We start from the raw sequence: 27,471 nt of genomic DNA on the forward strand, positions 1-27,471 counted from the left end.
CTCATCCCAGCACTCAAAAAGGTACAAAACTTCCATTTATTTATTTATTTCTATAGAAATGTCTTGGTTCAGTGACCAAAGCTGCAGTTTTGCTACCCATGAGGGTGCAGCAGGGGACGTCATGTTCACCCAGCAGGTGAACATGAGAGGGAGATGACCAAAACAGACAAGTTTAACCCCAAAAGCGGTGTGGAAAGCTGCTTGTGTGCATCATGAAAAATGATTGTGTTCCCCTCAAAAGGTCTCAGGGTGCTTCTGGGGACTGAGGTGTGACACAGGTCAGTGGTAAACGAGTGGCATCACCTGGAGGCACCCTACCAGCACCCAAAACCACAATTCGGCCTCCACCCCACACCTCTTTCCCCGAGGACTACATCTCCCAGAATACAACCCCGCCCCCATTCCACAACAGCACGGCCGGACTACAACTCCCATCGCGCACCGCGCCACTCCACCCCCCGTTCTCCCGGCCGGCCCGCCGCGTTGCACTCTGGGGGTTGTAGTCCGGCCGGACGTTGGTCAGGCGCGGTGCCTCCCTCCCACCGCCTGCCGGGCTCGCCCGGCTCCGCGCTCCTCCCCGCTCCGCCGCCGCTGCCGCCGCCGCTTCTCGTCCCTCCGCAGACGAAAACCGAGGAGGGGCCGAAAGGGGGACCGAGGGGGCGGGGGGGGGGCGCGATGGGGGACTCCAAAGTGAAGGTGGCGGTGCGAGTCCGCCCCATGAACCGACGAGGTGAGAGCCCTTCCTTCCTCCCCCCCTCCCCTCAGCGCCGGGCAGGGGGGCGGGGGGGGTGTCCGTGTGTCCCGTGTGGTGTCCGTGTGTCCTCATGTCCGTCTGTCCCGTGTGGTGGCCCTCTGTGGGGTCCAGCTGCGGCTGTCACCTCAGTAGGGCCGTGCGGCTGAGGGAACCTTCCCCCCCCACACACACATCTCTGCCACCCCTTCTCCTCAAAACCCAACTTATTTTTCCCTCATTCCGCCCCTTTTGAGGGCTTTTTGTGGGGCACGCCTCCCGCACCTGTTTCACAGCCTTCCTCCAAACCCTCCTCTCTGAGGTTTTGGGGCAAAATTCCTTCATTTCTATATTTTCCCTGTGCTTTTTTTTTACTTCTTCCCCTCGCCGGGACGGAGTTGAGCGCCTGACAGAGGCACCCCAAGGGAAAAACAAACGTGGAAGAGGAAGTGTGAATTGAGGAGAAAAGCTTTTGCTGCTTTGTTTTCCTTTTATTATTATGACTTATTTTCTTTTTCCCCTCTCAACGAAACTCGCCTGAGGGTTTCGTTAATCACGCCGCCGTCCGGGCATCTGCTTAAATGTTTATGACTCGTCCTAATTAGAAAAACTTGCTCGAGATTACGAGGAAGTAAGTACGAAAAGGGAACCGCAGCCGGGGAGCGGGGAGGTGAGGAAGGAGGCAGCAGTCCAAGGAACGTGTAAGGTTTTGTTTTCCCACATTCTCACAGAAGTGTGCCAAGGCCTCTCCTTCTGGGGAAAGGGGATCGAGGGAAGGCAGGTTAATAGCTGGAGCGAAAAGGGGAAGGAAATATAAAGCCCTTTATCTCCTATCTGATCGGGAACAGAATAATTCTTTAACTCCTTCCAGTGAGCAATAATAATAATAATAAAAAAGTTGCTGAATAAAATATTTCCCTACCTTTTAAAATAAAAGCTTTTGTCAAACTAAGTTTGCAAGAGCTGTTGAGAACCTCATGCAAAGTAAAGGAGATGGTGTTGATATCCCTGTGGTCTGGTGGATTAGGTCAGCTAAGGGTAGTTTGACCACAATCTGTGTTTTTTTAATATTTTTTTAAAGCAACAGTGCTCAAAATGGAGGGAGAACACGTCCTCCTTGTGGGGAATCGGTGGGTGAAGGGAGAGGGACGGTGAGGGTGAGATGTTGGGAGCTGGCATGGGACAGGTTAGGGTGGTGGTGGAGTCCCCGTCCCTGGGGGTGTTCGAGGAGAGGTTGGACGTGGTGCTTGGGGACATGGTTTGGTGGTGACATTGGTGGTAGGGGGATGGTTGGACCAGATGATCTTGGAGGGCTTTTCTACCCTTAATAATTCTGTGATTGTATGACCTGGAAGGTGGTGCCCCGTTTTGGGGATAGTCACGGTCTTTCCTCTTGCTCATGTCCCTTTCCTGTCATGGGTCATTTCCTTGGCTATGCCCCAGACATCTTCTGTGTTGTACTCTTCACTCCCTGGATTAGGGGATTATAAATTGATTCAGGGTGGAAGGGACCTCTGGAGGTCTCTAGTCCCATGCCCTGCTCAGAGCAGATCGAGCTTGATGAGGCCGCACAGCTTCTGTCAAGTTGTGAATCTCCAAGGGTGACTAACGCACCTTTCCCTCCCGGCATGTGTTTTGCATATGTTCAGCCCTGACTTTGTGCACGTGTAGTGGTCTTCAGGCTATTTCCAGCTAGAGACTGAGATCTGCAGAGAGCATACGTGGAGGAGGTGGAGGACCAAGTGGTGAGAATAAAGGGGAAGAAAGGGCTGGATGGTTATAGAGTTGGAGGTGTACGTATTTGGGAGAATGAGGGATATATTGTTATCAGAACCACCTTATTCTCTATAAATTTAAAAAGTAATGGACTGGAGAGACTTGCTGGAGCCTTGTTATGAGGTGGCTCATCCAGGAGCGATGGATATTCAGGTATCACCCTTGCTGTTCACAAGAGAGAAAGGGGATTCAGATGCCACATCCCTCACGTAGCTCGGCACTCGGGGCATTCCCTCTCCTCTATAAGAACAGCTCTGCACCTGTGAAGCATCCTGTTATTTTGTGGGTGATAGCTAAAGCCATGCAAGCCTAGACTAAGAAAAATCAACTTCTTTTTCCTCCCCCAAACAAACTGTCCTGACATAATTTATTTATTTTTTTAATCAGGTTATTTGCTGTGATCCAGATGTTAGAGGCAGTTTTAAACAACTGATAACTTCTGTACAGTATTTCTGATGTTTTTAGAAGTTGTAGAAACAGGCAGCGATAAGAAACTTACTATTTTCTCACCACCACGATGTTAAATTTAAGAATTTGTGTAACTGATTTTCTTACGAGTCAGCTAGCTGTGAGACTTCTGTGGCTTTGCTCTTTTAATAAGCCGTGAGGCAAGTGGCGGCTTTCTTGGAAACTCTTTAATCTGCACTTTGTTCTTAATAACGTTTGGATGAAGTTCTGGGGCTTTGGACCTGAAGCAAGTATTTGTTTTCTTCAGGGTCACGAGTAATGTTCTTTCCCTTCCCTCTGAACCGAAGGGCTTAAAACTGCAAACCTGTCAGATGGCTCCAACCGTAGGAGTTGAAGCTCTGGAATATATTCTCAGTGTTTACTTGTGGTGGTGGTGGTTGTCTGTAGTGCTTGAATTATGAATTTCTTAAGGCGAGGGTTTATTGGGTTAATAAAAGCGGTATGTTTAACGTTCCTAATTTATACAGCTCATAAAAGTGTAACAGGTTCTGCGTGCACGTTAGAGGGATTTCTCCATCAAATAGCTGGTGAAAGGACTTGCATTTCAAGGCGATCCTATTGAGGGTCCTGCTCCAGTCCCATGTGAAGTGGCAATCCCTTAAGTAAGCTTACAGTACGAATTTTTAGCAGTGAGGGGAAGCATTCATAATTGCACTTGAATTATTTTTTTTATTTAGACTATTATTTTTTTTGCATCTTGCTTCAGGTTAGACCCCAGTCCTACAGGCTGTGCATGGAAGCCACGATTTATAAAACAAGTTCTGGGTCTTTTCACCTGCAGCATCACATTTCTGAAGTTGTAAGCTCTTGTAGGTAGCAATCATGACATCTTTTTTTGTACTTTGCAAGCAGAGATCTCAATTAACATGCAGTTATAAAGGAAATAGTTCAGCTTGTTTTAATTAATAAGACTCTTAAAGTCTTTTTTTCCTTGGTTTTATTGCAGTATGTCGTTCGCTAAAATATTTCCTACTGCACCACTTGTTCAGATGGGCTTTTCCTAACACTCAGTAACTTCTGGTGTCGTATTTTAGAGTAGCAGTGGGTTTCCCTTTATGAACATTGTCAGTGCTTCACTTCACTTAGATATTCATTACGTTTCAGGTAACTGCTGCGTAGAGCTCAAGCCATACCATGAAGCAAAGCAAAAGACAGCGTGAGGCTTTTTATTTAAGATCTGTCTTACTGAATATTTTGTTTTCAGGTGATGTTGTTATAGAAGCATCCCATAAGTAGGTTCAAATCCTTGTGTTTCTGTGTCTGTGAATCAACCGAGCGTAGCGTGGGCATCCTCTCTTCCTGCAGGTTTGTGGCACTGTGGCACGGGGTCGATGGCTTCCAGTGGACATCTCTGGGTTGCTTTTAAATAGTCATTGGTGTCTATCATGTTAAAATATGTTCATCTGGACTAGTTTCTGGGTTCAGCTGTTGTTCATTGATGATAAAGCTGCTACCAGCAGTGCTTGCAAGGAAGGAATTTGCTGCCCTGTCTACAAGCTGAGTGGGGTGTTAGGTGCTGCTTTGCTGTCCTCCTACTCTCTGGAGGAGGTTGCATTCTCAGTCCATTGAAATGTCTTGCGGGGAGGAGGAGACAGGGGCGGTTCTTTTGTATTTGTTTGTTTTTTTTTTTTTCCAGCAAAGATTGCAACAGAAACGTTTTATCTGTAAATCGGGGTTTGTGCAAGCAGTCTTATAAGGTTAATTATGGTGTTAGGGTAAACGAAACGGCACCTGTAGTGTTCTGATGGCGGTGTACAAAGCACCAGGCTGCCCTTCCCCATAAACCTTGTGATAAACGAGCAGCCAGGCTTCGTAGTGCTTCCTGTTGGTTGTTGGTAACCTCTGAAACAGTGTTTGTGGTGTGAGCCGGGTTAACCTGGAGGAAGGGTGACAAATGGGCAAAGCACGCAGAGTCGGTGTTTCACCTTGCATTCCTCAGCCAGGAACTTTGAAGCTGAAACAAGAAAGCCACCAAGAAGGCATCAGAAAGCCACCAGCCCGATGAAGTCACTTGGTCCTGGGAGCTGAGCAGCGCACGCAGCACTGACCACGAGCCAGGTTAATGTTCAGGTACACGGAGTGCCGTCCCTGAAGCTGTTTGGCAAGCTCTCTTGCAGAAGATGAAACAGCAGAAGGCCAAATGAACAACCAAACAATTTTTACCCTTTGGATGAAGTAGTGTTAGCAAGCGAAGGGCTTGCTTGCGGCCGTGCTCCTGCGTGAGCTGACGTACACCTCATCGTGGAGATGCTATCGTGTGCCCCGCCAGATGCACTCATGCATATTTGATGCCCTCTAATTGCTGCAGACTGAAAATTTCATGAACGATATTTGTGCAGTGAATGTATAGCAGAGGAGCTTGAAAGATGCCTCCTTAGACTTGCTTAAGAGACAAGGAAAATCAGTGTAGCATTTTTGTCCTGAATGTGGAAATTAGTGTGGTCTATAATTAATGTCCTAAGAGTGCTATTAGGCTAACTATTTTTTTTTTCATTTAAGCTCCTAGCACTGTCATTTAGCTATAAGTTATTTTCGTTCTCTGTTGTATAGCCAGTTGGTTTCCCCTTTATTTGTGTTGGCTTCTGCATAGCGAAGGGCAAAGATAAAAATCACTCTTAAGGCAACAAACACTGGCGGGGAGACGTGGGGACCTGTTGTGTTTGAACTAGCTTCCAGCTTTCTGAAAAAGCAGCAACAAAAGCAAACAACAGCCTCGTGGGCTTTTTTTTTTTTTAGTTGACTTTCACTTAGCGTGCGATAAATAAACTTGAAAATATTTTTAAATGAGTATTTAAACATTTTTCAGTTTGCTGTTTGCTTTTTGGGACTGAGGAAGGCAGAGGAAACTGACTAATTCCTTATTCAGTGCCACTCGAAGGCACGACATTCCGGTTCTAACCTTCAAGGGAATGTTAAGCTTGTGCAAATCTGCTGGCAATTTACAAAACACAATTTCTGTCGTCTCAGTCTTTACAGGAGATTATTCTGAGCTTTTGTATTTGGGGCCAGTTTTGACTTACGAGCTTGGTACGTGCACTTCAAGCCTTTCATATTGTATTTTTTTTCACCCCAGTTAATTTCTCTGAAGCCCGTGCTGGTTCCCAGTGACACTGCCGAGCCCAATGTCCTGTCTCTGAGGAGACCTTTCTGCAGCTGCCCTGCACTCAGTAGTAGGACCAGGAAGAATCTGGTGCAGGTTTTATTCAACCTGGCTTATAGCACCAGGTTCACATCTTTGTTTCAGTAGGATTTAGGATCAAATGGAGGAAGATATGGGAGGCTGTCACAACAGACATTTTGGCTACTCCAGTTGTTGGACTGAAAGCCGTTATGCTGTGTTCCCAACCACTAATTTAACAAATTGCAGACAAATTTCCTTACTGTATCATCTTTCCTTTTAAAATCATCTCAAACCTCCCTGTGAAGGCTGTCGCTGGGGATCGTTTTGCCTGGTAGCCTTTAAGGGGATGACTTTTTTAGGGTAGTAAGTAAAATAAAAAGGCAACTCTGTGAGGAGCTGGGATGCACATGGCTTGGCAACGAGTTTTATGCTCAGCCCAGCTTCTCTGAGCAACTTCTACAGCTCTAAACGTGGAAAAATGACCAAGATGTTACCTGTTTATTATGAACATCACAATTCCCTTACACTGAAGCGATGGAGGAAGCTTTCGTTCCCCTCAATGCACGTTTCTTGAGATGCCGAGAGTTTGAGTTCTGATTTTCTGAAAGGCAATTAGCTGATGAGTTTCTTGATTTGATGAAGCAAATGAGCAGTTGATTGTGTTTGCTCGGTGATTAATGAGTGAAGGTAGAAGCAGGTTGGGAATAATAATAGGTGAGATTTTGAAGTCTTGGTGGTTTAATGATGAAAACACAGAGCCACAATATTTGGCATAAACCTCCAGAGCTTGACTGAACGAGCCACTTCTGTCATCGTTTCACTTCTCGATGTCATGCTGCCTGGAAGAGGAAAACACCAAAAACTTATCTACATCTACATGGAAAGAAACAATAATCCCCATCCCTGACAAACGACTCCTCGCTGGGAGATGAACTAATCAGGGGTTTTGCTTATCCTCTTGCTTTGAGGCAACCTGATGGTGCTTGTTGTGCAGGGGCAGCGAGAGCACTGCTGGCTGGGGAGATGCTGAAACTGGTAAAAGTAAGGGCGGAGCACGTGGGATCGTATGAAAAAGAGGGGGAAGATAATTTGTCTATCAGAATAACCTGCTTTAATGACATTGAAGACTTAATGAGGTGGAAATGATGATAGGATTTGCAGTGGTGGCTACTGGAAGATTCATCTCTGAGCCTACCGGGATCGTTAAAGATATAAGAAACCAAAGAATACGTGTGGCAATGGAGACAGAATTTGTAGGAAGTATACGATGCGCTGTGGAAACGAGTTTTAAACTACTTTTTCAGCAAAAAGAAGAGCTGCCCTGTGAAATTTTTGCCTAGGTAACTGGAATACATGTCCTTAAGGAGATCTGATAGGTAACCCAGCTTGGAGGCTGAATAAAACCTTTTCTTAGGGTTTGTTCCCTGGGACACCACGAGCTGGGGTGGCAGTTCAGGCTCAGCCAGGAGAAGGGCTTGCACTTCTGCCTCCTGAGTCCCCCTGTACACTCCTGTTTGCACTGCCTTTGGCGCTCTTCAGACCTCTCACTGGGCTGATGTAACCTCCTGTAGTGCCCGAACACATCCCTTTTCTACCGTTGGGTGGTTTTCTGCCAAGGAAGCAACTTAATGACTTGCAGAGGAGTCCGGCAAGCATGGCAGTGGTGGCAGATAAGCCAGAGGCACACGTAGCCAGGAGGACTGTTCCCTGCCTGGCTGTTAGCTTGACTCACCACATCTGTGCCCTGCGTGTACGATCCCCAGATAAGGGATTTTAACATTCAGATGGCAGCAGGCAAGGTGTGCTTTATATGATGTGTTGGATTTGAATTGTCTCTCTTTTCCTGCGAGGGTGTCACTCTGAGTACCTCCTGTATCCCGTTTGTGTGCTCTCCTAGAGGTATTTCACACAGAGATCTACAAGACCTCGAGTTTTGTGGGCAGTTGTGGATGTGAGACCTGCCATCAGCATTCTCTCTCAGGAGGTAGATTAAAAAAACAGCGGCCACAGCGCTTGCACCCAGAGCGAGCCTTCTGCTTTGCATAAGGGAAGTAGCATATAAAAACCTTGGTCCGTGGTTGAGGAAAAGCAGGTCACTGCAACGCAGAACGTTAATCACTAACCAGCCAGACCAAGATAAAGTGGCATGTCAGATCTGGGACGTACGAAGAGTATAATTGGAGCTAAGCAAGCATGCGTTGCGTATTCATGTTAGGTAAATTGGCTTTCAGGGTGTGGAGAGAAATTAAAATAAACAGCAGCTTCTGAAACTTGTCTGTCTCTTCCTTCCACAAAAGCGGAGTTTAATAACAGAGGAGAAGTTTTGTTCAGAAAGAATTCCAGATTCATTTTCATGTGGCTGCCTGCTCTGACTGGTAATCTCGTGCTTTGGCTTTCTTTGCTGTCTTTCAAATAGTGAAAGATGTATCACATCTCTTACAAAAAGTAAAGGAAAGAAACTTCCTCTTACATTATTTAACAGTAGAAAGACATCTGTGAGGTGCCCTGCAATAAATGAAACCTCTCTTTGCCTGAGAGATCTGCAGTGTGAGTTTATAAGGTGCTGCGAGGTAAAAGAGCAGGCAGAGGTGACGAAGAAGGAAGGAGCAGAGATGAAGGAAGATGAGGATTATAATTAACGTGATTAGACGCGAGCATATTTCGGTGATTCAGGTGAGGTGCTGAATCCTTTATGGAGGCGGTTGTGCGTAGCCTCTTGCCATCACAGCACACGAGAGCATTCGGGGTGTCCCATTTGTGTCTCCCTTTTGTAGGCACCAACATTTGGGTTCACTTTCCAGGCTCAGCATCGGTGTAAGAAGACAGGACTGCACCGCTCATGTCCAGAGCCCGTAGTCTGTAGGCAGGGATTTGGGCTGCAAGTAGCAGTTTGCTTTTTTATATCTAATTCATTTGTTGTTGGGTGGATACCCTGCATGGTTGTCGGCGTTATCTGAAGCTTTTATTTTATTTCCTCCACCTCTTCCGCTAAGAATGGGGATTTACTCCAAATATTCCTATTACTCATAGGTCATATCCCATTGCTCAGCATCATTTGGAAGGGTTGGCCTTTCCAGCTGCCTTGGAGCCTGTGGGGTGGGCTAAGCCCCTTTTTACACACTCAGACCTAAATTAATTTTGATGGGACTTGAATTTCCCCAAGCAGGTGCCCAGGACGGACAGCTGACACGGGGTGCTGCGGTATCACATGAGTGGCTGGGAAAATGTGCTGCAGATTGTTGGGGCAGCTTTTCCTCCAAGCATTGAGACAGCTCGGAGGGAAATCAGGAGATCTGTCCAAGTGGTCCCATGCCTAACGTTTCTCTCCCCTGCAGACATTTCATACCGCCTGGTATCTGCTGATCCACCGTCAGCAAACCCTAAAGTGCTCCTCCTTGGCGTGAAAAGAGCACGTGCTTTAAAGCTGGACAGAATCCATCCCAGCAGAATATCTCCATGAGAGGAATTTGGCAGTAGTCCTGTTGCTATTCTCTAGCTGATGGGTGGCTGTCAGGCTGCATGAATAAATTTGGTGTCTGGAGGAAGTAATGGTGGATATAATCCGGGAGCTTTAAGAGCAGCACTTGACACTTTCTCATTTCTTTCTAGAGCTTGATCTGCATACAAAATGCGTGGTGGATGTGGATGCAAACAAGGTTATTCTTCACCCCGTAAACACCAACCTTTCGAAAGGAGATGCCAGGTAAGATATTTTGAATGAGGAAGGTCAGGTTTCATAAATTAAATATGAGGCTGACAACCGGGAAATGTAGGCCTTCATAGAGGGCTTTCATATTCCTTCTGTGATGTAGTTACCAGCATCTAGAAAGTAAACCTGACGGTGCCATGCTGGGAAGATGCTTTGAAAAGCAAGCACTGCCTTTTAAAATGCGCGTTTGCTTCCTGCACTAAACAATGTGTTAGCAATTAATGGGTCTGAACTCTTTCATTCCTTCTCGTGTGCTGTTATGGGACTGAAGATATTTAAATCTGCAAAATCGTTTGAGCAGGGCACAGTTGGTCGTTTTGGAATGAAATTTATCTTCACAGTTATTTTGTCATCATGGGCTTGAACTTCATATGTCTGTATGAAGGGACACAGGAACATGCTCGAGAGGTGTAGCTCTCGAGGGTCTTAACGGTGGTGGGGCATCAAAAATGCATCAGAAATACTTGGAGCAGTGGCTAAGGCAGGGACTAGTGGAGTGACGGGCATCAATTTGTTCCATTATTGTGAAACTGAAAAGTCGTGTCATTGTTGGTAGGGCGAAGGTTGGGAGCAGTTAATTTATTGCTTGTTTGCAAGGGAAGGAAATGAAAAGCTTGTGTGCGTGAAACAAAATAACTGGTCCAGGAAAAGGCAAAAGCTGTTCCTGGCTATGTACAATCGATCCGAATCTGTATTCTTGGAGGAAAAAAAAAAAAAAAAGAGGGGGGGGTGACAGAACTGAGAGAAACTCAGCTAAACACACAGAAGAGTGTTGTTTGAATGCAATGTGTTGTAGTTTTGTCGTGTAAAGCTGTGCTGTAGATCTCAAATGGGGTAAAGGACGCTGTTGGACTTCACCAACCCCAAGTAGTAACATGCCAAAGAGCCACCATAATCAACTGAGTCAATTGCAGTGTGCATTTTCTGTTGACACCAGCTAAAAGACTTACTGCAGACAATGGGGTTGGAGCTTTAAGGAGGTCCTTAAAAACGGCTGTGTGGGGCGGGGTGGTTTTGTTTGTATTCATATCTGCCTCCTCCAGAAACAAGTGTATTGTTCGGCTGCCAAATACCTGTGCTGACTTGAGCCTCTCAAACCACTCAAAATGGCAGGAAAAGGAGACTCTCAAAAGCCAGGTTAGTCAGCGGTATTAAGGACGTTATTCCCAGTGTCTCTGAAATGCAGCAACCAAGCGAATGCTGCGCGGTTTATCCTCACTAATGTGTGTTTGAAAACCTTCATGCTGCAGTCGTGAGAGTAACGTAATGCAAATCGTGCCCCCCAGCAAGGGAGGGATGGTTTGGCAATCGCCTTGACTTCCCAGGCAAGGTGGTGAGGCTTGTGTGAGAACCCAGCGCCCTGGACTGAAGAATGGCTCATTTGCATCTTCACAAATGCCCATTGCTAATCTAAGCAGCAAGCAGAGTGAATTTAGACGGGCTGATTAATACGAGGGAGAGAAGCGGAGGCCCATTAGCTGCCCCAAAGATTTGCCTGCAAACAGGGAGACAGCGTATCCGCAGAAGCACAGTTGGAGCAGTGAGGATTTGGAACAGGATCCTCTCCAGAACGTAATCCCCTCGAGAGGGGCTGCCACTAAATTGCCTTGGCTTCTTGAGCTCCATCAGAGGAATTCCGTATCAGCTCAAAGAAGAAGTTAGTTTTATTTATGGTTTTCTAAGTTTGGGGTTCGTTTGTTTTCAAATTCTGAGTCTGTTTCCAGATCCACACTCAACAGCTTTGCGTTGTGCTATGCAATCAGTTTGATTTTAGGCTTGTCTAGCACTCAAAGTGAGCTCAGGGAATTCTGACAAACCTCATATTCTTTTACTTCCGTATAGAAAAGAAAAATAATACTGTAAAGAAACTATTTAGATGCTTGCAAAGCAGAGTACGTTTGAAAACCACATCTACATTTCTCATTAAGATGGTAAGGTCAATTGAGGAACCAGGAAAAGAATTTTTGAGGAGCAGAAATCTGCTGTCCCATCCCTGCTTGTGTGTGACTCAGCCAACATTTGGAAAAACGACCTGTGACTTTGGGAAATGTGTACGTTTTCCCACTTCCATTCTCTGGTAGAAACCAAGCCTGGGAGATGGGTAGGTGTAAATAACCATTTTAATAAGTGAATTAGCCCGGGTCACAGGTAGGTGTATTTGTTATATAGGTATATTGCTGGCAGAGTTGTTAAAACAGCAAATACCTGACCCAATGTTCTCCATCATCTCTTGGTTAAAGACAAGAGGTAGGTTTCGGAGATCCTGAGTGATACACCCACCTCCGTCTGCTTTCCTGTAGGAAAAAGAAGTCAGAAAATCCTCTCTCTATGCATTTCATGTTTTGATGGATACCCAGCCTGAGGTGTGTGAGACCTGACTTGTGGAGGCAGCAAACTGCGTTGATGTAGTTGCTGTTGAAACATTTTCAGGTCTTCCGAAAGAGTGCTCCACTGGTTTCAGTGATCTTGTGCAGAAGATCAGTCTTAAAATTGGATGACCTCTGGGCTGGGTAGGCTTTGTTACCAACCTTGGGATATTGGGCTTGGGTTGGCTGAGTTGTGGTTTCTCATATTAAAATGAAAATTGTGCTGCATGGAAATGGAAAACCTTTCCTTCAGTTGCTTTTCTAAAATGATCTGCCACAGTTCCTGGAGTTTTGTTGCAAGTTTCCCCAGATAATGACCTTTTTTTTCAATCAAAATCTCCCCTTTTGAGGATGTATGAACCTCCAAGGGTTGGGTATAAACGAGCAGCACCCTCAGCGTGACCTGTGTGCTTTATGTTGTTCTCTGCTGCAAATGTCAGGGCTAAAGTTATCAGCACTGGATTTACTGTGGCTGCAAAGGTTGCTCTGAACATGGTTACGTGGTGGCTAGGGGTTGAAAGAGGCTCTGAACTCATCCTGATTGAAACAAGGAGATCAGTCCGACAGCAACAACTGGAATATTTGTAAGAATTATTTTTGAAAAACAACTAAATAGACTCTAATTACTTTAGGTTCTTCAATTTATTTATTTATTTTTTACTATAAATTTGCTCGTGTTGTGATTTTACCTTTCCCAAAACAAACCTATTAAAAAGACCTGTTTTGATGGGTCAGAAGAAGGAGTTTTATCATATACTGAAAGCAAAACTGTAGCTGGTGTGTAGTTGATGAATGCTTCCAAATCAGCTGTGTATCGGTCCGGAGCAGGCTTGTGAAGGAGCTGGGATATTTGTACAACAAAGCTTTAATAAATCTGCCCAACAAACCAATGTTGAGCCTTTTTATTAAGAGAATATACTTAAAAATGAAAGGAAATGGAGCTTCTGTGCACTTTAGTCTTTATTTCTGGTTTATAGATGCTTTGCTTCTTACTGTAGCTGCTTTACTTCTACAGAACAGAGCAATTCCAAAGGCTGGCACATGGGAAAAAAACTTTCCAAGGGAACAAGTGCAGCTAATTGAAGTGGACAAGTATGGTAAAGCAGGCTGGGTTTCCCTTTTTCAACTATAATAATATCTTCAATTAGCACATTGTAATAGATATTTAAATAAAGGAATATCTTTATCAATCTAAACACAAACAGATGTGTTTTTACTTGCAAGGTATGTGTTTCAGGATTTAAACCTGTTTGCTTGTGAAGTTGAGCTACAGAAAATCAATGCGATTGTTTTCTAAGGAGTCCAGAGAACTGAGAAGGTGCGTGCTGGTGTCTTAGTCAGACTTGAGGATCTTTGTAGCCTTTCAGAATCTGAGCTTGATGATTTCTGCTTTGAGGAACTGGATAAAACCCAGGTATGTTTTACCTACAGATGAATACTTTTATATGTTTAGAAGATTCTTTACCGTTCCAATTCTACCCCCACCTTTTTTTTTTTTGAGATAAATGACAGTCCTGAAGAAGACTCGTGGGGGAAAATGATTTTGGACTACTTCCTTGCAATTAAAACAAGATCACCTTTCATGCTTACCTTGTTGTGGCTACTAATATTCAACAATACTTCATTTATAATTCAGTAATAATTCAGCAAAGGGAAAGTCCTGAAGTTCTTCTATGAGGTAAAAGATTGTTAAGAGAATAAAACCAATGTCCACAGAACTTAGGAAGAATAACAAGTAAAAAAAAAATCCTACTTATGCAGCAAATAAGTAATGAATTACAGATATCAGATGAATGATGGAGTTCTGGCATCGTTTAGGATGAGATAGTCCAGTGTGTTAAATCTTTCCATAGGTCATCTTTGGATGAAAGGTTTTGTTTTTTTTTCCTTTTACAAAGCTGAGGAAGCTCTTAAGACTTCTGAAGAAGTGAAAATTAGGACCAAGACAATGATCTTGATGTTGGGAAAAATGGTACTGGAGAACAGTATTTGGGGTGTCTCAAAGACCTGGTGCAATAAGTTTGCTCATTTTGAAGGGTTAAGGGTGAAGGGATGAATGCTTATAACCATGTGGAACCCCTACATTTAAAAAAAATCAAATAAAAATAGGTGTGTGAGGGCTTACTAGTTAGCAAAGACTACTGCTGTGGTCCTGGGAGTTGAAATATGTATGGTGAGCCAACCTTTGTATTCTAATCTGACCGGAAAGTTCATAAAACAGCCTAGATGCTCTGCTAAATAATGAGTACAGCACGCAGAGCTTTTGCCAAGCTCAGAAAGTCTATTTGGAGCTGAATAGGATCTTATCAGGTTCTGCTCTCACCTATTCTTTGCTCAGCTACTAAGAGGCAGAAGACGGCGTCTGTGCAAGCCCACGCAAGCTGCCCCTGCTCGCCGTCAGCCTGGAGCCTCGGGATCACCTTGCCAGGGCGTGCGTGCTGAGAGGCAGGATAAGCTCCTGCGTGGCTCTGCCTGAGCAGGTACACAGCTTTTGGTCCACACAGAGCACAGGTGAAGCCATCTTTCAGCTTCCTGCATTGCCTTGCGTGGCTCAAAGTTTCTTTAAAGCTTGCTGAAAGCTGAAAATAAGTTAGGACTTCTCAGCTCTCGCTGTGCAGAGTATTGCAGGTCTTGTGCTCGCTTGATGACTGTGGAAAATACTAATCTTAGAGTAGCTGATCACATGGGAAGTGCCTGAACAGTGAACTGGCAAAACTTGCACGTAAATAGATTGCATTTCCAAAAATCTAGAAACGGGTAGGGTGCTGGTTTGGAAGACTGTACGTTAACCAGTGGAAAAAGTTGAATTAACCAATTATAACAAAATTTGGTGAAGAAGCGTATCATCAGTCGTACAATTCACTAAAATATTTGATGTATCACAGAACTGTAGGGGTTGGAAGGGACCTCAAGAGTCCATCGGATCCAACCCCTCTGCCAAAGCAGGTTCCGTAGAGCAGGTAGACGTCCAGACAGGTCTTGAATATCTCTGGAGGAGACCCCACAACCTCCCATATGTGGCATAGTAGTCAAAAAAAAATCAACAGTAGTCAAAAATAATCAAAAGCTTCAATTAAAAGAGGGGTTAGCAAAAAGTTTTGTGATCGTTTTTCTCTAGGTTGTAGTTATTTTGCTGCTTTTGTGCAATTATAATGATTTCCCCTATATCTTCTGGAACAGCATGCAGACATTCAAGGTGCCCAGGGAGGAAAGGCTGCTGTGATTATATCTGCCTTCTTTTGTACGTGTGTATAAATATGGACTGGAAAAGCTGACCACAGGGGTAATGGAAATTCCGACTTTTAAAAATAATATATGTTAGTGGGAGTGCACGGGGATGCACGCTTCAGTTGCTCTGCCTTAGGAAAGAATGTGAATAATCAGTAAACGGAGTAAACGTCTGAATGCAGTGCTATATACGGAGTCAATCTGCAGAACTCCTTGCCCCCCTCATAAAAGAGGCAATTACTGGTAAATATTTAAGGAAGAATACACACATTTTCTTGAAAGCACTCCATAACCCTGCCTGCTGTTAGGTAAGACCCTCTTGAAGAGCTGCCTCGTCCTAGGCAGTGCTTTGTGTGTGTGTCCCCAGCTGTTGGCACACGCTGCTTAGAAGTATCAGCTGTTGGACACAACCAGAAATTGAATATTGAGCATTCGTGTGATGTGCTGTGGCTGCTGTTCGACTGCAGAGCAATTCAAATGAAGAAATATTACTCTGTTTGAAGATGGGGGAAGGCTGCCTGCGCCGCATGCTGCTCTGCCTCTCTGCATCGCTCCTGGCATCGAATTAATGCCTGCTGTGCTAAACTGCTCGGGATGGGGACAAATCAGATTAGGATGGGAGTGTGCAGAGGCAGCATTAGGCTCAGAATTGGCCCCGTTACCTCCTGGTGCTAAGGGGGACTCGCTCGCCCTGTTCCTATTAAGGGTTCCTACTGCTATCTAAAGCTCAAACTGAGAATGCAATTTTGGGGTTGGATGTTAACTCAGCTTTGTCTTGCAGAGAGCAGATCCATGCGAGGTTTCGTAATGCAGAAACGTTCCAGGAAGTTGTGGGGGAGGGAGACAGTGTGTGCATATTCCCAAGGCTGCCAGCTGACATGCAGAAGAAAGGGAAGCCTGCCTCTGTCTGCATCCAGACTGGTGCTTTGTGGGCGCAGAGCAGCTTGGAGGAAATTCAAGTTTGCAAAAACAGCGCTGGGAGGTTTTCCCGTACTGCTGAGTCTGCTTGTGCTGCTCGCTTGCATCCGTGCCTGCAACTTTCACTTCAAGCATGACACTGGTCTGTAAAATCGTTATTTACAATGAGCCCCCTGACGTTAATATTGCTACACTTATTTATTGATGTTTTAAATTGATTATCTGATTTATTGATCGGTTTACTGAACAGCCTGAATAAGTTAGAACAGGACAGAAAAGTACGCTGAAGTCTTACCTTCAAAAATGGATAAAGTTATTTAAATGGTTGAATAGATTCCTGGTAAAACCGTTACTTCTTCAGTCTTTTAACAGAATTTATTGTGTAGGAAGTCATATAAAAGTAGATTACAGAGCACATTCCTTTATATGCAAATTAAAGCTGGACTACATTCAGCTGCCAGCCAGCTACATTTCCCTGCAAAATGCCTTCTGATGTAAAATAAATTATCTGGATAAAAATGTCTGATGATGAGTTGCTGCAGTACCTAGAAATCATCATCTTTCTTGGAAGTCTGAAGGGCATCTTGTCCTGGAAGGATCTTAAATCAGAGAGGATCTGGGACGGACGGAGGATTGGGATGACGCCTGGAGGAGAGCAGGGTTAAGCAGCCAGCATGGAAGGTGCTGTCACTGTGCTCCTCTAGAGCTCTCGGTTGTTCAAGTGAGGTGGTATTAAACTGCACAAGGTGAGTGCTTGCCATCTGAAATACTTATCTTGGGCAAAATTGAGAGGTAAAGAGCTCTGCCAGGAGAGGAGGAGGTTGCTGCACTTCAGGCCATGCAAGGAAGTGTTCTTGGCACAACGCACACGCTTTGACTCGAGTAAAAGTGAGAACGGGAAGCAGAAACCATCCACACAGATCTTTGGTGTGAACTAAAATGTTAACAAAACTTTTAACCGTACCTCCAGCTCGCGTGTGTCTGTGCGCTTAGAAAAGAACTTTATCCCATTTTATATTCCTGAAGGAAATAAAACAGCGAGCCTGACAGATTTTTAAAGACAGTCCCCCGCCCTCCAGTCGGGTCACACCTATTTATTTCTGTCTTTTTTATGGCCATAGTAAATTGGGATTATCTGTTGTTTATGAGCTCTGTGCCCATATTGTAAGTGAAAGCTACTTTTAACACGAGCTGTATCCTCATGAAAGGCAACCACACCACTGATGGCAATCATCCTTGGCTGCCTTTTATTTCTTAGCTGAATGTGAGAGCTTTTTTCAGTCGCTGCTGGTCTGGCAGAATTGGTCCCAACCTCCTGCACTTAAGGGAAAGGCTTTTCATAACAGATGAAGAATTAATTTGGCTCACATGCCACGTGACATGAAGTACAACCACCTACTTCTGTCAGATTCCTAACTTCTGGTCCTTTTTCTTAAAACCTAATACAGCTGGGAAGTGCCTGCACCCTCGGTTCTTCACTAAACTGATGGATTTTATAGCAGCAAGCTGCAGAGCGCCCGTAACAGGGCTGAGCTGCCTGCAGACAGTGTTTAGAGGTGGATGCTGATAGTTGCTAAGCAGCCTGTCCTTCACCAGACTTCGCTGGACTTGGCAAAGGCTTCTGATTGTGAGTTATCTAAGGAGTGGACTTCTGCTGCAAATAGAAAGCACTTTGCAGTCCCTTCCCGTAGCAAACCAGCAGTCAGGGGCAGTTCCCAGAGTGAAGAAAAAAGAGGAGAGCCCCTTGTGTGGCATATCAAACCTACCAGAATGAACGTGTTAAATATTTCAGTGGAATGGAGTTTTTACTTCAATATTCATAATAATTTTGAGAGACCTTGTCTGTGGTTTTGTTTTTAAAGCTAGGCTGTATCTGAAGCTTTAAATACCAGGCCACCGAAGCTTCAAGGAGGCTATGATGAGTGAATTGTCTTTTTGACTTGCTAAACGCCCAGGTTAGAACTGACAAATCCGTTGGCTTTGGGAAGAGTTGGTTGCAATTTGGCCCAAACTTCAGTTTTGATGGAATTAGGATCTGCCCCAGTGTTTTCCAGTTTAGCCCAATAGGTTTTTTTTGACTTTGCTGCAAGTTTCTCTCTTACGAAAATGATTTGACAGGGCATAACATTTGATTTGACTGTAGTAGTTCTTCAAAATAGTAGAAATAGAGTGAAAACTGAATGTATGAAAATAAAGAAGCGATGCCAACAGAATGTCCTGAGCTTTTCTGACAGCGTGAACAGAACAAAATGCTGGGTTGGTGATGAAAACTGAGCTTTGAGTTCAAAACTTTTTGTGTGTGTGTGTTGATCTAATAGGTTAACAGAAGACTTAAAGTCTTTAAAGCATGTTTGCTGTTAACAAATCACATCAAGAACGATGGGGCAGGAAAAAGGAACAGGTAGGGGAGCAAGCCCCAGGTGTGCCCGCAGTGCTGTGAATAGATGCTGCAGCTATGAGCACTTCTGTGGAATTATTCCTTCTTAATTCTCAACTCTTAAATAATAATGCCCGTGAGGTTAGACTATAAAATGGGTTCTGCATGGTTTCATGCTGGTCAAGTTACCAGTTTTAAGAGCAGAACCTAAATACGCATATTTAAAAGTGTATTAAACCACTTCAACTATTTTTTTTTGCATACCAGTTTTCTTTCTGAGGATTTTAGAGACTAACCTCCAAAACATCTTTGTCAGATTAATAAGATCATGAGATATTTTTCCTTGCATCTTTTTTTTTTGGACACTTTTCGCATCCAGTGTGATTGATTAGCGGTAGCCAGAATAACTTTGTTCATGCTGAACAATTCATAACTGTTTGCTGCAGTCAGTTTAGACTGTGTTAATTTGGGATAAGCTAGTATGGTTGATGTTGAGAATGTGGCATCCCATGCTAACCTGAGCTTTGGTGCTCTTCTGAGAAGCTGGTTAAATAATACATCATGAATATAATAAATAATAAATGTCACAGTATTAGTGGTGTTGACTTTTATGGTCAACTAGGATACGTAGGCAGACAGTACCACACTGACTCCTCTCAACTCCTTAGGTTTTGGAAAATGGAATACAAAAACTGTCAGGGTTTGCTTTCTAAACTATTCATGGTCTTGATATGGGAAGCAAAGAAAATGAGAAACCTTGTACCTTTTAGTCTCTTATCATCATTGTCCTGAGGAACTTTGAACAAGTATTTGGAGTGGTGTGTATCAATTTGAGGTAACTGTATTATTATAATAATATGCTATTATTATATAGTACTATAAATTATTATTATTTTGTGGTGGTGGTGGTAATTTTAGAGGTGGAAGTTAAAAAGATGATGCATGCAGCTGATGCTGAATTACATTTAAAGACATTAGCCTGGTTCTGTCACCATCTTATGGCTGTGTACGGTTGGAAATAACGCTGCTGAATTCAGAGGAAATCATTTCTTCATTTTCAAGCTTTTCCAGTAAGAGAAGGGAAACCTGCAGTTGCTGCAGCACCTCAAGATTTGCTTTTCTACTTGATATTTACCAATTTTCATTTCAGACGGCAAAGAGATGGGAGGAGGTGAGAAAGCAGCCTCTGTCTGTGGTTCTGTGAATCAACATCTTGTCGGTATTTTTGTTTTTGTTTTCCATGAGCTAGGGCTGCAGGAATGCAGCATCTGCTGCTCATGCACGGGCAGCACCCATCCCTGTGGGGTGGAATGTCTGCCCTGGAAGGGAGCAGCAGAGGTAGGGCAGCTCGTGGCCACTCTTAAGTATATGTTGTCTTTTCTTATTTAATTTTTGAAGTTTTTATCTGTTCTTTTGGTCTAGGGTAGAATAAAGTTGGATAATGTCAAGTTTGGCTTCCCAAGGACTGTTACGGCTCAGCATTCAGTGCTGTGGGAATATGTGACATAAAATAACCTCGTTTCAAATAGTGCATTTAACTTTAAGACAGCTCGGATAAGCACATACCATCCTACAAAAAAAAAGCAAAGCACAAATGCCCGGTGACCTTTCCTTTGGGACAGAAGCAATCAGGTTAAGTAGTGATGGTTTTTAGCTAAATGAACGTAGAGGAAGAGGGCTGAGCTTTTAATGTGCCTGGGGAGAGGAAGGATGGGCTTCTCGTAAGGGCAGGGGCTGCATTGGGGATTTGGGTTTGGTCTCAGCTCTGCTCTGCACTTATCTGACTGTAGGATAGTCGCCACAGATTCCTTCTTTTTCCATTTGCAGCCCCTAAAATCTAGCATTTTTTCCGTTTTCTGGGTTCTTTCTAATGTGAGAAAGGTTTTACTGTTTGGGGAAGGTGGCTTTTTATTGCTTCAGGAGGGTGGTTTTTGGTTTGGGGTTTTCATTTTTTGTCTTGCTTGGGTATTTTTGTGGTGTGGGTTGCCTTTTTTTTTTGTTTAAATGGAGGAAGCTTCTTGTGCTGGTATGGAACTAATTAGGTCACATAGCTCAGCTGGACCAGAACTTGGGGTCTCTGTATTGTGGTAGTGCTGAAAAGAAACCCTACAAGTCAATGTGTATTGTCTGAGGTTCTTAGGCTGGGCCACTTACGTCCAGCCTTTTGCAAAGCACAATCCAGTTTTCTTTCTTTCTCCTCTGGGTTCACAGACTTTTGCCAGCATTTTGTTCTGTTCTTCAGCAGAAGTAGCTCTGCAGCACTGATCAGATTAACGAAATGGAGAAATAGGATACCCACCCGGCTTTTAGCTCAATAGCCCTTCAGTGATGAGCCCTTTCAGCTCGGCATTTTTAAGTGTTATTTATACATGTTTATGAACTGAATTTCATTTATACTTGGAAACAAAGGTACTTGTTAAAAAAAAAAATAATAATGTGAATAACACTGATTAAAAAGGGAAATATGGATGGTTTTATTCTGCTGCCCTGTCTCTTCCTGGCGTGAAGGCGCTCTGCTCTTCTGAGCTCGTTGACTGGCACGTCTCCAGCAAGGCTTCGTCTCGTAGCCCATAAAGCTCTGGTTTCTTTGTGAAAATGCAGCTGGAGGTGATGACTTCGCAGAGCTTGCAGCCGCGGTACCACAGGAAGGAAGATTTACAGTGTGCTGAGCAGAAAAATAAAGCACTTGAGAGGTGTGGAGGATAAAAAAAGAGTATGCAAACTTCATGGCAGAAGAAAGAAATAGGGATGGTTCTGGGAGGAAGCAATTAGCTGGTTGCTTTGCTAATCCACTGAAACCACTTAGATGAGACTTACAAGTGTCTCTGCAACCTGCGAGCTGGCTAACTTAGTACCTGCACTGCCCACAAGTAAGTCATGCAGTAACTTTGTGCTAAAACCTTACATCCTTGCTTTCCTCCAGCGTGCAACTGCTGCCTACAGAGTTTGCACAGAGTTGTTATCTCTTCCTGCCACCGCTAAAATACCTTTTTTTTTTTTTTTTTTTTTTGCTGCTTCTAAGAATTTAATCCAATTGCAGCAACGGCAAGATGTTACAAGAGTTACACCGGGGTGGCAGAGCCGTGACGGGTTCATGTTGTAATGCAGGGCTACGAGCAGCACGGGGTGAGCACGTTTCTGCCTGCTGAATCACTGCCTCAGCGCTTCGCCACGGCTCTGGGAGCTGGCAGAGCAGCCTCCTCCCTGCCCCGGGCTCTGCTGGTGATGAGGAGCCTCGTGCCTACGTAGGATGCACGCCTCTGAAGGCAACACAAGGGGAAACAGCTCAGTAACACGGGATTTATATCCTGGAACAGCTTCTCCTGAAAAGGTGGTCCTCGAGCTAAGGATGTTGCGTGGTTTGTAATCAAACATTTTCTCACCCGTGTTTTCCTTCTCTGTACTCGGTCCCCGTTGAGTTTTCTGGGGTCGTTCTCTCCCAGGTAAGGTCCTGGCACTGATTCTGTCCCAAAGGACAGGGGTTACTGGTCCCAGCTGGTTGTGGTTGGCAGGCACCTCTGGAGGTCAGCTGGTCCAAGCACCCTGCTCACGCAAGCTCTCCCTGACCTGGAGCACGTCCAGGTGGTTCGTGAACACCTCCAAGGGCGGTTCGTGGAGCTCTGCCCATGAATAAAACCAGAAGTTGTTTGTGGACTGTTGAGGAGCGAGCTTATTCAGTAGACATCAGGAAACACCTACCTTGCAGAGATGTGGTGACCGAGCTGACAGTACTCTGTAAATACCAGCTGTCCCTGTCTAATCGTACCTGTAATTACGGGGAAAGCCAGAGGTTCATTCTCAAGGCTGTAGCGATGCATTTAATTGGAAGTTAATTTGTACGAGGTCATTATAAAGATGGAAGTCTGAACCTCTCGGTAAGTTATAATTAATTGCATCCATCCAGAAACTAAAAAGTGAGTCATAATCATGAAATGTAGACATTGAATTCCTCTTTTTAATAAAAAAGGAGTTGATACCTCAGTCTGGAATGGGGCCCAAAGAAATTCCAGCTCGAGCTGAATGCTTGTGCCTCAGTGATGTTTGCTTCTTGTCTCTGAGCTGTGGCTGCCTTGGCTCCTGGACAAGAAAAAAAAAAAAAAGCTTTGAAGGAAGGGAAAGGTTTCAGCCTCACGAAGCAATGGAGATGGGACATTTGTTGATCCTTCGGTGTTTTTAATCATGTGTCATATGAGCAGTTCCTTCGGTGGCAGAGATCCAGCATCTCAGTGGTCTGCAGATTTGGCCGAGGAAGCATCGTGAGACCTGCTGGGTTTTGAACAGAGGCCGGGCAAGCCTTCGTGTTCCGGATATCATGTGAGATAGTCCTGATGTTCAGAGGCTGAGATCTCATACAGGGACTACATAGAAATGTGTTGGTTTTTTTTTGCTTCCACAGTAAATGTGGAAGTAGCTTTAATAACCAGAGGGGAAAACCAAATTTCCTGTTTCTTCCCTGTATCAGTTCCTAAATTCTGCCCCCTTCCTGCACCAAAATCATCTTCAGTAGCACCCAGTGGAAATAGCACGTAGATTATTCTAAAAGTCACTAGCTGGGAAATAATTCCTACAAATACCTTAAATTAAGCTCATGAACTTCCTTGCCATGCTTACCTTTGTAACGACGTTATTGCAGGTGGTGCTGTCAGGGTTGGACGTGGGCGACAAGCAGCCAAGGTTTGCTTTCACGCAGGCAGCTCACAGCAAAGCCATGCTGCCCTGCTGGGCTCGCACAGGTGGGTTTGCCCTCCCCAGTGCATCTCTGGGGTAATTCCTGCGATCCTCTTGTCCTAAATGATCACAGATTATTTTTTTCCTTCCATTAGTTGTCACTGAGGAGGAGACAGTATGCCTGTCTTCCAGGGTAATTCTAGGATTTCAACCTTTTAGCAAAATTTGCCATGCTCTCCATGTTATAATGGAGTTGTTTTTTCTTATAATAGGAATATTTGTGTTATAGGTAGTCAGATATCTTAGTCCAGAATGAGTGTGTCCCCAAACCTTGTGATAGAAGGGGGGAGATACCTTACAGATACCTTAAAGGAGGCTGTAGCGAGGTGGGGGTTGGTCTATTCTCCCACGTGCCTGGTGACAGGACGAGGGGGAATGGGCTTAAGTTGCGCCAGGGGAGGTTTAGGCTGGATGTTAGGAAGGACTTCTTTACTGAAAGGGTTGTTAGACACTGGAACAGGCTGCCCAGGGAAGTGGTGGAGTCACCATCCCTGGAGGTCTTTAAAAGATGTTTAGATGTAGAGCTTAGGGATATGGTTTAGTGGAGGACTGTTAGTGTTAGGTCAGAGGTTGGACTCGATGATCTTGAGGTCTCTTCCAACCTAGAAATTCTGTGATTCTGTGATTCTGTAATAGATATTAATAACAACATGTAAGAGCCCAATTTAATCATGGATACTGAAAACACTTCGCATTTTGAACATTAACTGCTGCTTGCATCCTTGAACCTTGCCAATATCACAGAATTTCACAGAATCACAGAATTTTCTGTGCCAGACATCTCCCTGTTCCTGAGATTTGCATGGGATTTTATGCTCCCTGATGATATATTAGCAGTATTTGCAGCACTGTGCACCCTCAGGCTAAGAAAGCAGCCTGCCCACAGCAGCTGCTGCTCACGGCACCCAGGCAGAGATGCTTAGATCTTAATGCAGAGCATTGGACTGATACCTGCAAAGGTGAAGTCTGTGCCTCCAACAGCTTGTAGGATAAAGAGGCTGTGAAGCAACATGTTAGAAAGGAGAAGCTGTAACTGGAATATGTTAGATCAGTTTCTAACTTTCTAATAAGCAAAGTTAGATCAGTTTCTGATTTGAGGGGTTGCAGGCAGTGGTTGAATGCTTTGCTGTAGTTGTAACGCCAAGCCAATGCGTGAGGCTGGCTAGGAAGTTTGTACGTTGTCCAAATTTTAAAGGAAGTAAATCTCTTAAGCTTTTCAGAATGGCTTTGGGAAGGATGCCCATCGAAGGAACATGGATTAGGAAGAATGCCTGTGTTGGGCTTCGTCTCACCCAACATCTTGGCAATTTTCTGATATCCAGGTTTGGGCTGCTCCTGTGGTTCCTGAGGCGTGTTGCACACCCCACGCTGATGAGAACCATTGCTGTAGGGGATGTGTATGTATATGTACACATCCTATACCCCTCCAAATCCCTGGTGTCACCTGTGGTCTGCAGCCACTGTTTCACCGCACGTCCTGCAAACATGATGGGTATAGGCTTCTGCTGCCCATGCTCACACCTCTGAGCGTACATTTCTCTGCTCTTCTGAGCCAAATCATCCCCTTTTTGGCAATTTTTGAGTCTGAATATCATCTTTCCATCCTTGAATTTCCATGTATGGGGCATTTATTTAAGATATAGAAGGCCAACCCCACCCTTCAGCATTGCCTAGGAGAAAACAGCATCTTCTGTCATCCTGGGTGGATCTCCCTTTTTGGAGGATGTGATTCCTTTGCCCCAGTGTGCCTGCCTTGTGTGACTGTTAATGTTTTAGTAATTTGTTTTAGTAATAACGATATTTAGTAATATTGTTTTAGTAATTTGGAGTTACTTAACCAATAATTTGAAATCTTTCATGGAATCAGCAGAGGGAAGCGAGTACGTGACAGTTTTCCCTGCTGGCTGACACCTCTCCCTGAAGCTCTAAAATAGCTTTAAGTCTTGGAGGATTATTTGACCCCCCCGGAAAGTTTGTCTTGCCGTTTACCAGCCGGAACAATGCAGCCATGGAGAACTTCAAAGTGACTTTGCTTTGACAGCAGTGGGATCCAGGTTCCTTCCTGTAAACACTCACTTTTTGTGGCTCAGATCCCTTGTTTTTAAAAGCATTTTATTATTACCCACCTCATATTCTCTGCCCGGGAGCTTGGCGGTGTGCGTGATCCTCCTGGCCTGTGCTTTTCTTCACTTGTGGGGAAGCCAAATTCAGCTCCCCACGTGCTCAGTGTGATAGGCTAGATTGAATTGTTTTTACATTAATTTTTTCTTTTAATGTCGCCACGTTTTATAACTTATTTCCAGTGATTAAGGGAGGCCTTGCACGCAGAAGCAGCAATGCAAAAATACCGTGCTTATCTCATGAATCTCTGCTTCAAGATAGCGTGCTTTGTTTTATCAGGAACTTAATTAGAAGCGGTTGAGGATCTTAATTTTGATCATTGCAGACTGCTTATTGCAGTGGGAGACAGACCACTGGTAACTGGTGCCAGCCCAGGGCGATGCTGGTTTGACATCGCGCACTTCAGCTGTGAGCCTCACGTGAGAAATAGGGAGCTGTTTGAAACCACAGGGATATTTTCTAGCAGCTTAAGCAATATTATTTCATTATTTTCCCTCTTCTACCTTATCCTGCTTGTTTCCTGATGATGTGTGCTGATCTGCTGGCACTCCAGACTGGTTTGATACCATAGAGGATGATTGCTGCTCTCATTTGGGGTTCCCTGCTCCAGTGGGGTATCACTGTTACCGTGTCCTTGGCAGAAAGGTGAAGTGCAGGTTGGCAAACCTTATATTTAGCCAACAACCAAAAACTAGAAAGAATTTTAATTTCTAGCCTTTGCTATTTGAAAGTGAGGGGAGTTGTTTGCTTGGCACCAGTCATTCTGTGAAAGCAAAACTTTTCTGAGCTGCAGCCTTGCGTAGCTGCTCCTTGCTGTGTTTCACTGGGATTTTATGAGAATCCTTCAGTAAAACATTTAGTCCCCTGATATAAACCCGATACAAAAGTCTTTGTCACATAGTTTTAGGTCAGTAATATGAAATGGCTTTAGCTGCTTATCCCTTAGCTTTTTGGGCTGCTTTTTTGGATTTGCTTATTGTTGTAAAGGTTTGGAAGTGGAAGACCCCTTACCGTAAGTTTGAGTATCAAATGTGATATTTTGTGTATTATACCTGCTGACTGCATGTATTTGTGCTTAAATTCATTAAAATCACTGCTTAAATTCCTTCTTTTTGCCCAAATATACCTTCATGTCACAGGCTTTAGAGACTGAAGGGTCTCTTATATGACCATAAGATAAATGGCGAAGTACTTCACGTGCTGCAGCTACCACGTGGCTTTCATGCAATTCTGGTCATCGTCTTGGGAAGTTGTGTTGTGAAAAGGGAAACATGCCCTAAGAACTGAGTGCTCAGAAGCCAGAGACTAGAGAAACACAAATGAGGAATTACACATCTGTTTTGTAACAGCAGAGGCTTCGGGCTGTTGGAGCAAAGTGCCGCAGGGAGCGGGGGGCTCTGGTTTGCAAGCAGCAGAGCCTTGGCCAGAAGGAGCTGGGATGGCCAAGCACAAGGTGAGGGGTATTACTGTACAGCTGGTGTTATGAGGTCAGCTTACCTGTCTTGCTTTAACATCTGTCCAGCTTTAATTCCTCTGAGTATGTCGAGGACGTGATGGGTAGTAATTTCACAATGCTGTGCATGGCTATAGAGCAGATCTGAAAGGTAAGTGGCATATTTACAGATTTGCTTTTATTGTACACTGAGTTGTGACTGCACTGAAATCAGCTTTTACACAGGCTGTGTGACCATGTCTAGCATCCTCCTCAAAGCCTTTGTTCATCCCTGTTCAACAAGCTGGGTGTGTTGGCGTGAGCGAACGAACCTTGGTTAACTGGGCAGATGAAAGGAAGGCTTGGTTTGGGAGAAAGCAGGGCAAGCAGTGCTACGAGGTCCAAGAAATACAGCCTCCCTCCTCCTGCCTTCTTTCTAAAGCTTTTAGAGGCTAGACAAAATGACTTGTGTTGTGAAACCCTCTTCCTTAGATTGG

At 44.4% G+C, this 27,471-nt stretch overlaps 1 protein-coding gene across 5 annotated transcripts in view; it reads left to right on the forward strand.

Annotated features, from left to right (window-relative positions):
- The first annotated feature begins 638 nt into the window (after positions 1-638).
- KIF13B (kinesin family member 13B) overlaps positions 639-27,471 on the forward strand; it is a 120,296-nt gene continuing 93,463 nt past the window's right edge. For 4 of the 5 annotated variants that reach the window (XM_082756469.1, XM_082756471.1, XM_082756470.1 and 1 more), the window contains exons 1-2: positions 639-730; positions 9,705-9,798. In XM_082756469.1, coding sequence (XP_082612595.1) covers positions 676-730; positions 9,705-9,798 — 149 coding nt within the window. In that variant the 5' untranslated portion in view covers positions 639-675. Of the gene's footprint in view, positions 731-1,207; positions 1,362-9,704; positions 9,799-27,471 lie in introns of those variants that run through there. The other variant, XM_082756473.1, reaches the window with a different exon arrangement.

The sequence above is a fragment of the Aythya marila genome (assembly GCF_965140915.1).
Source record: "Aythya marila genome assembly, chromosome: 3".
NCBI classification, from domain to species: Eukaryota; Metazoa; Chordata; class Aves; order Anseriformes; family Anatidae; genus Aythya; species Aythya marila.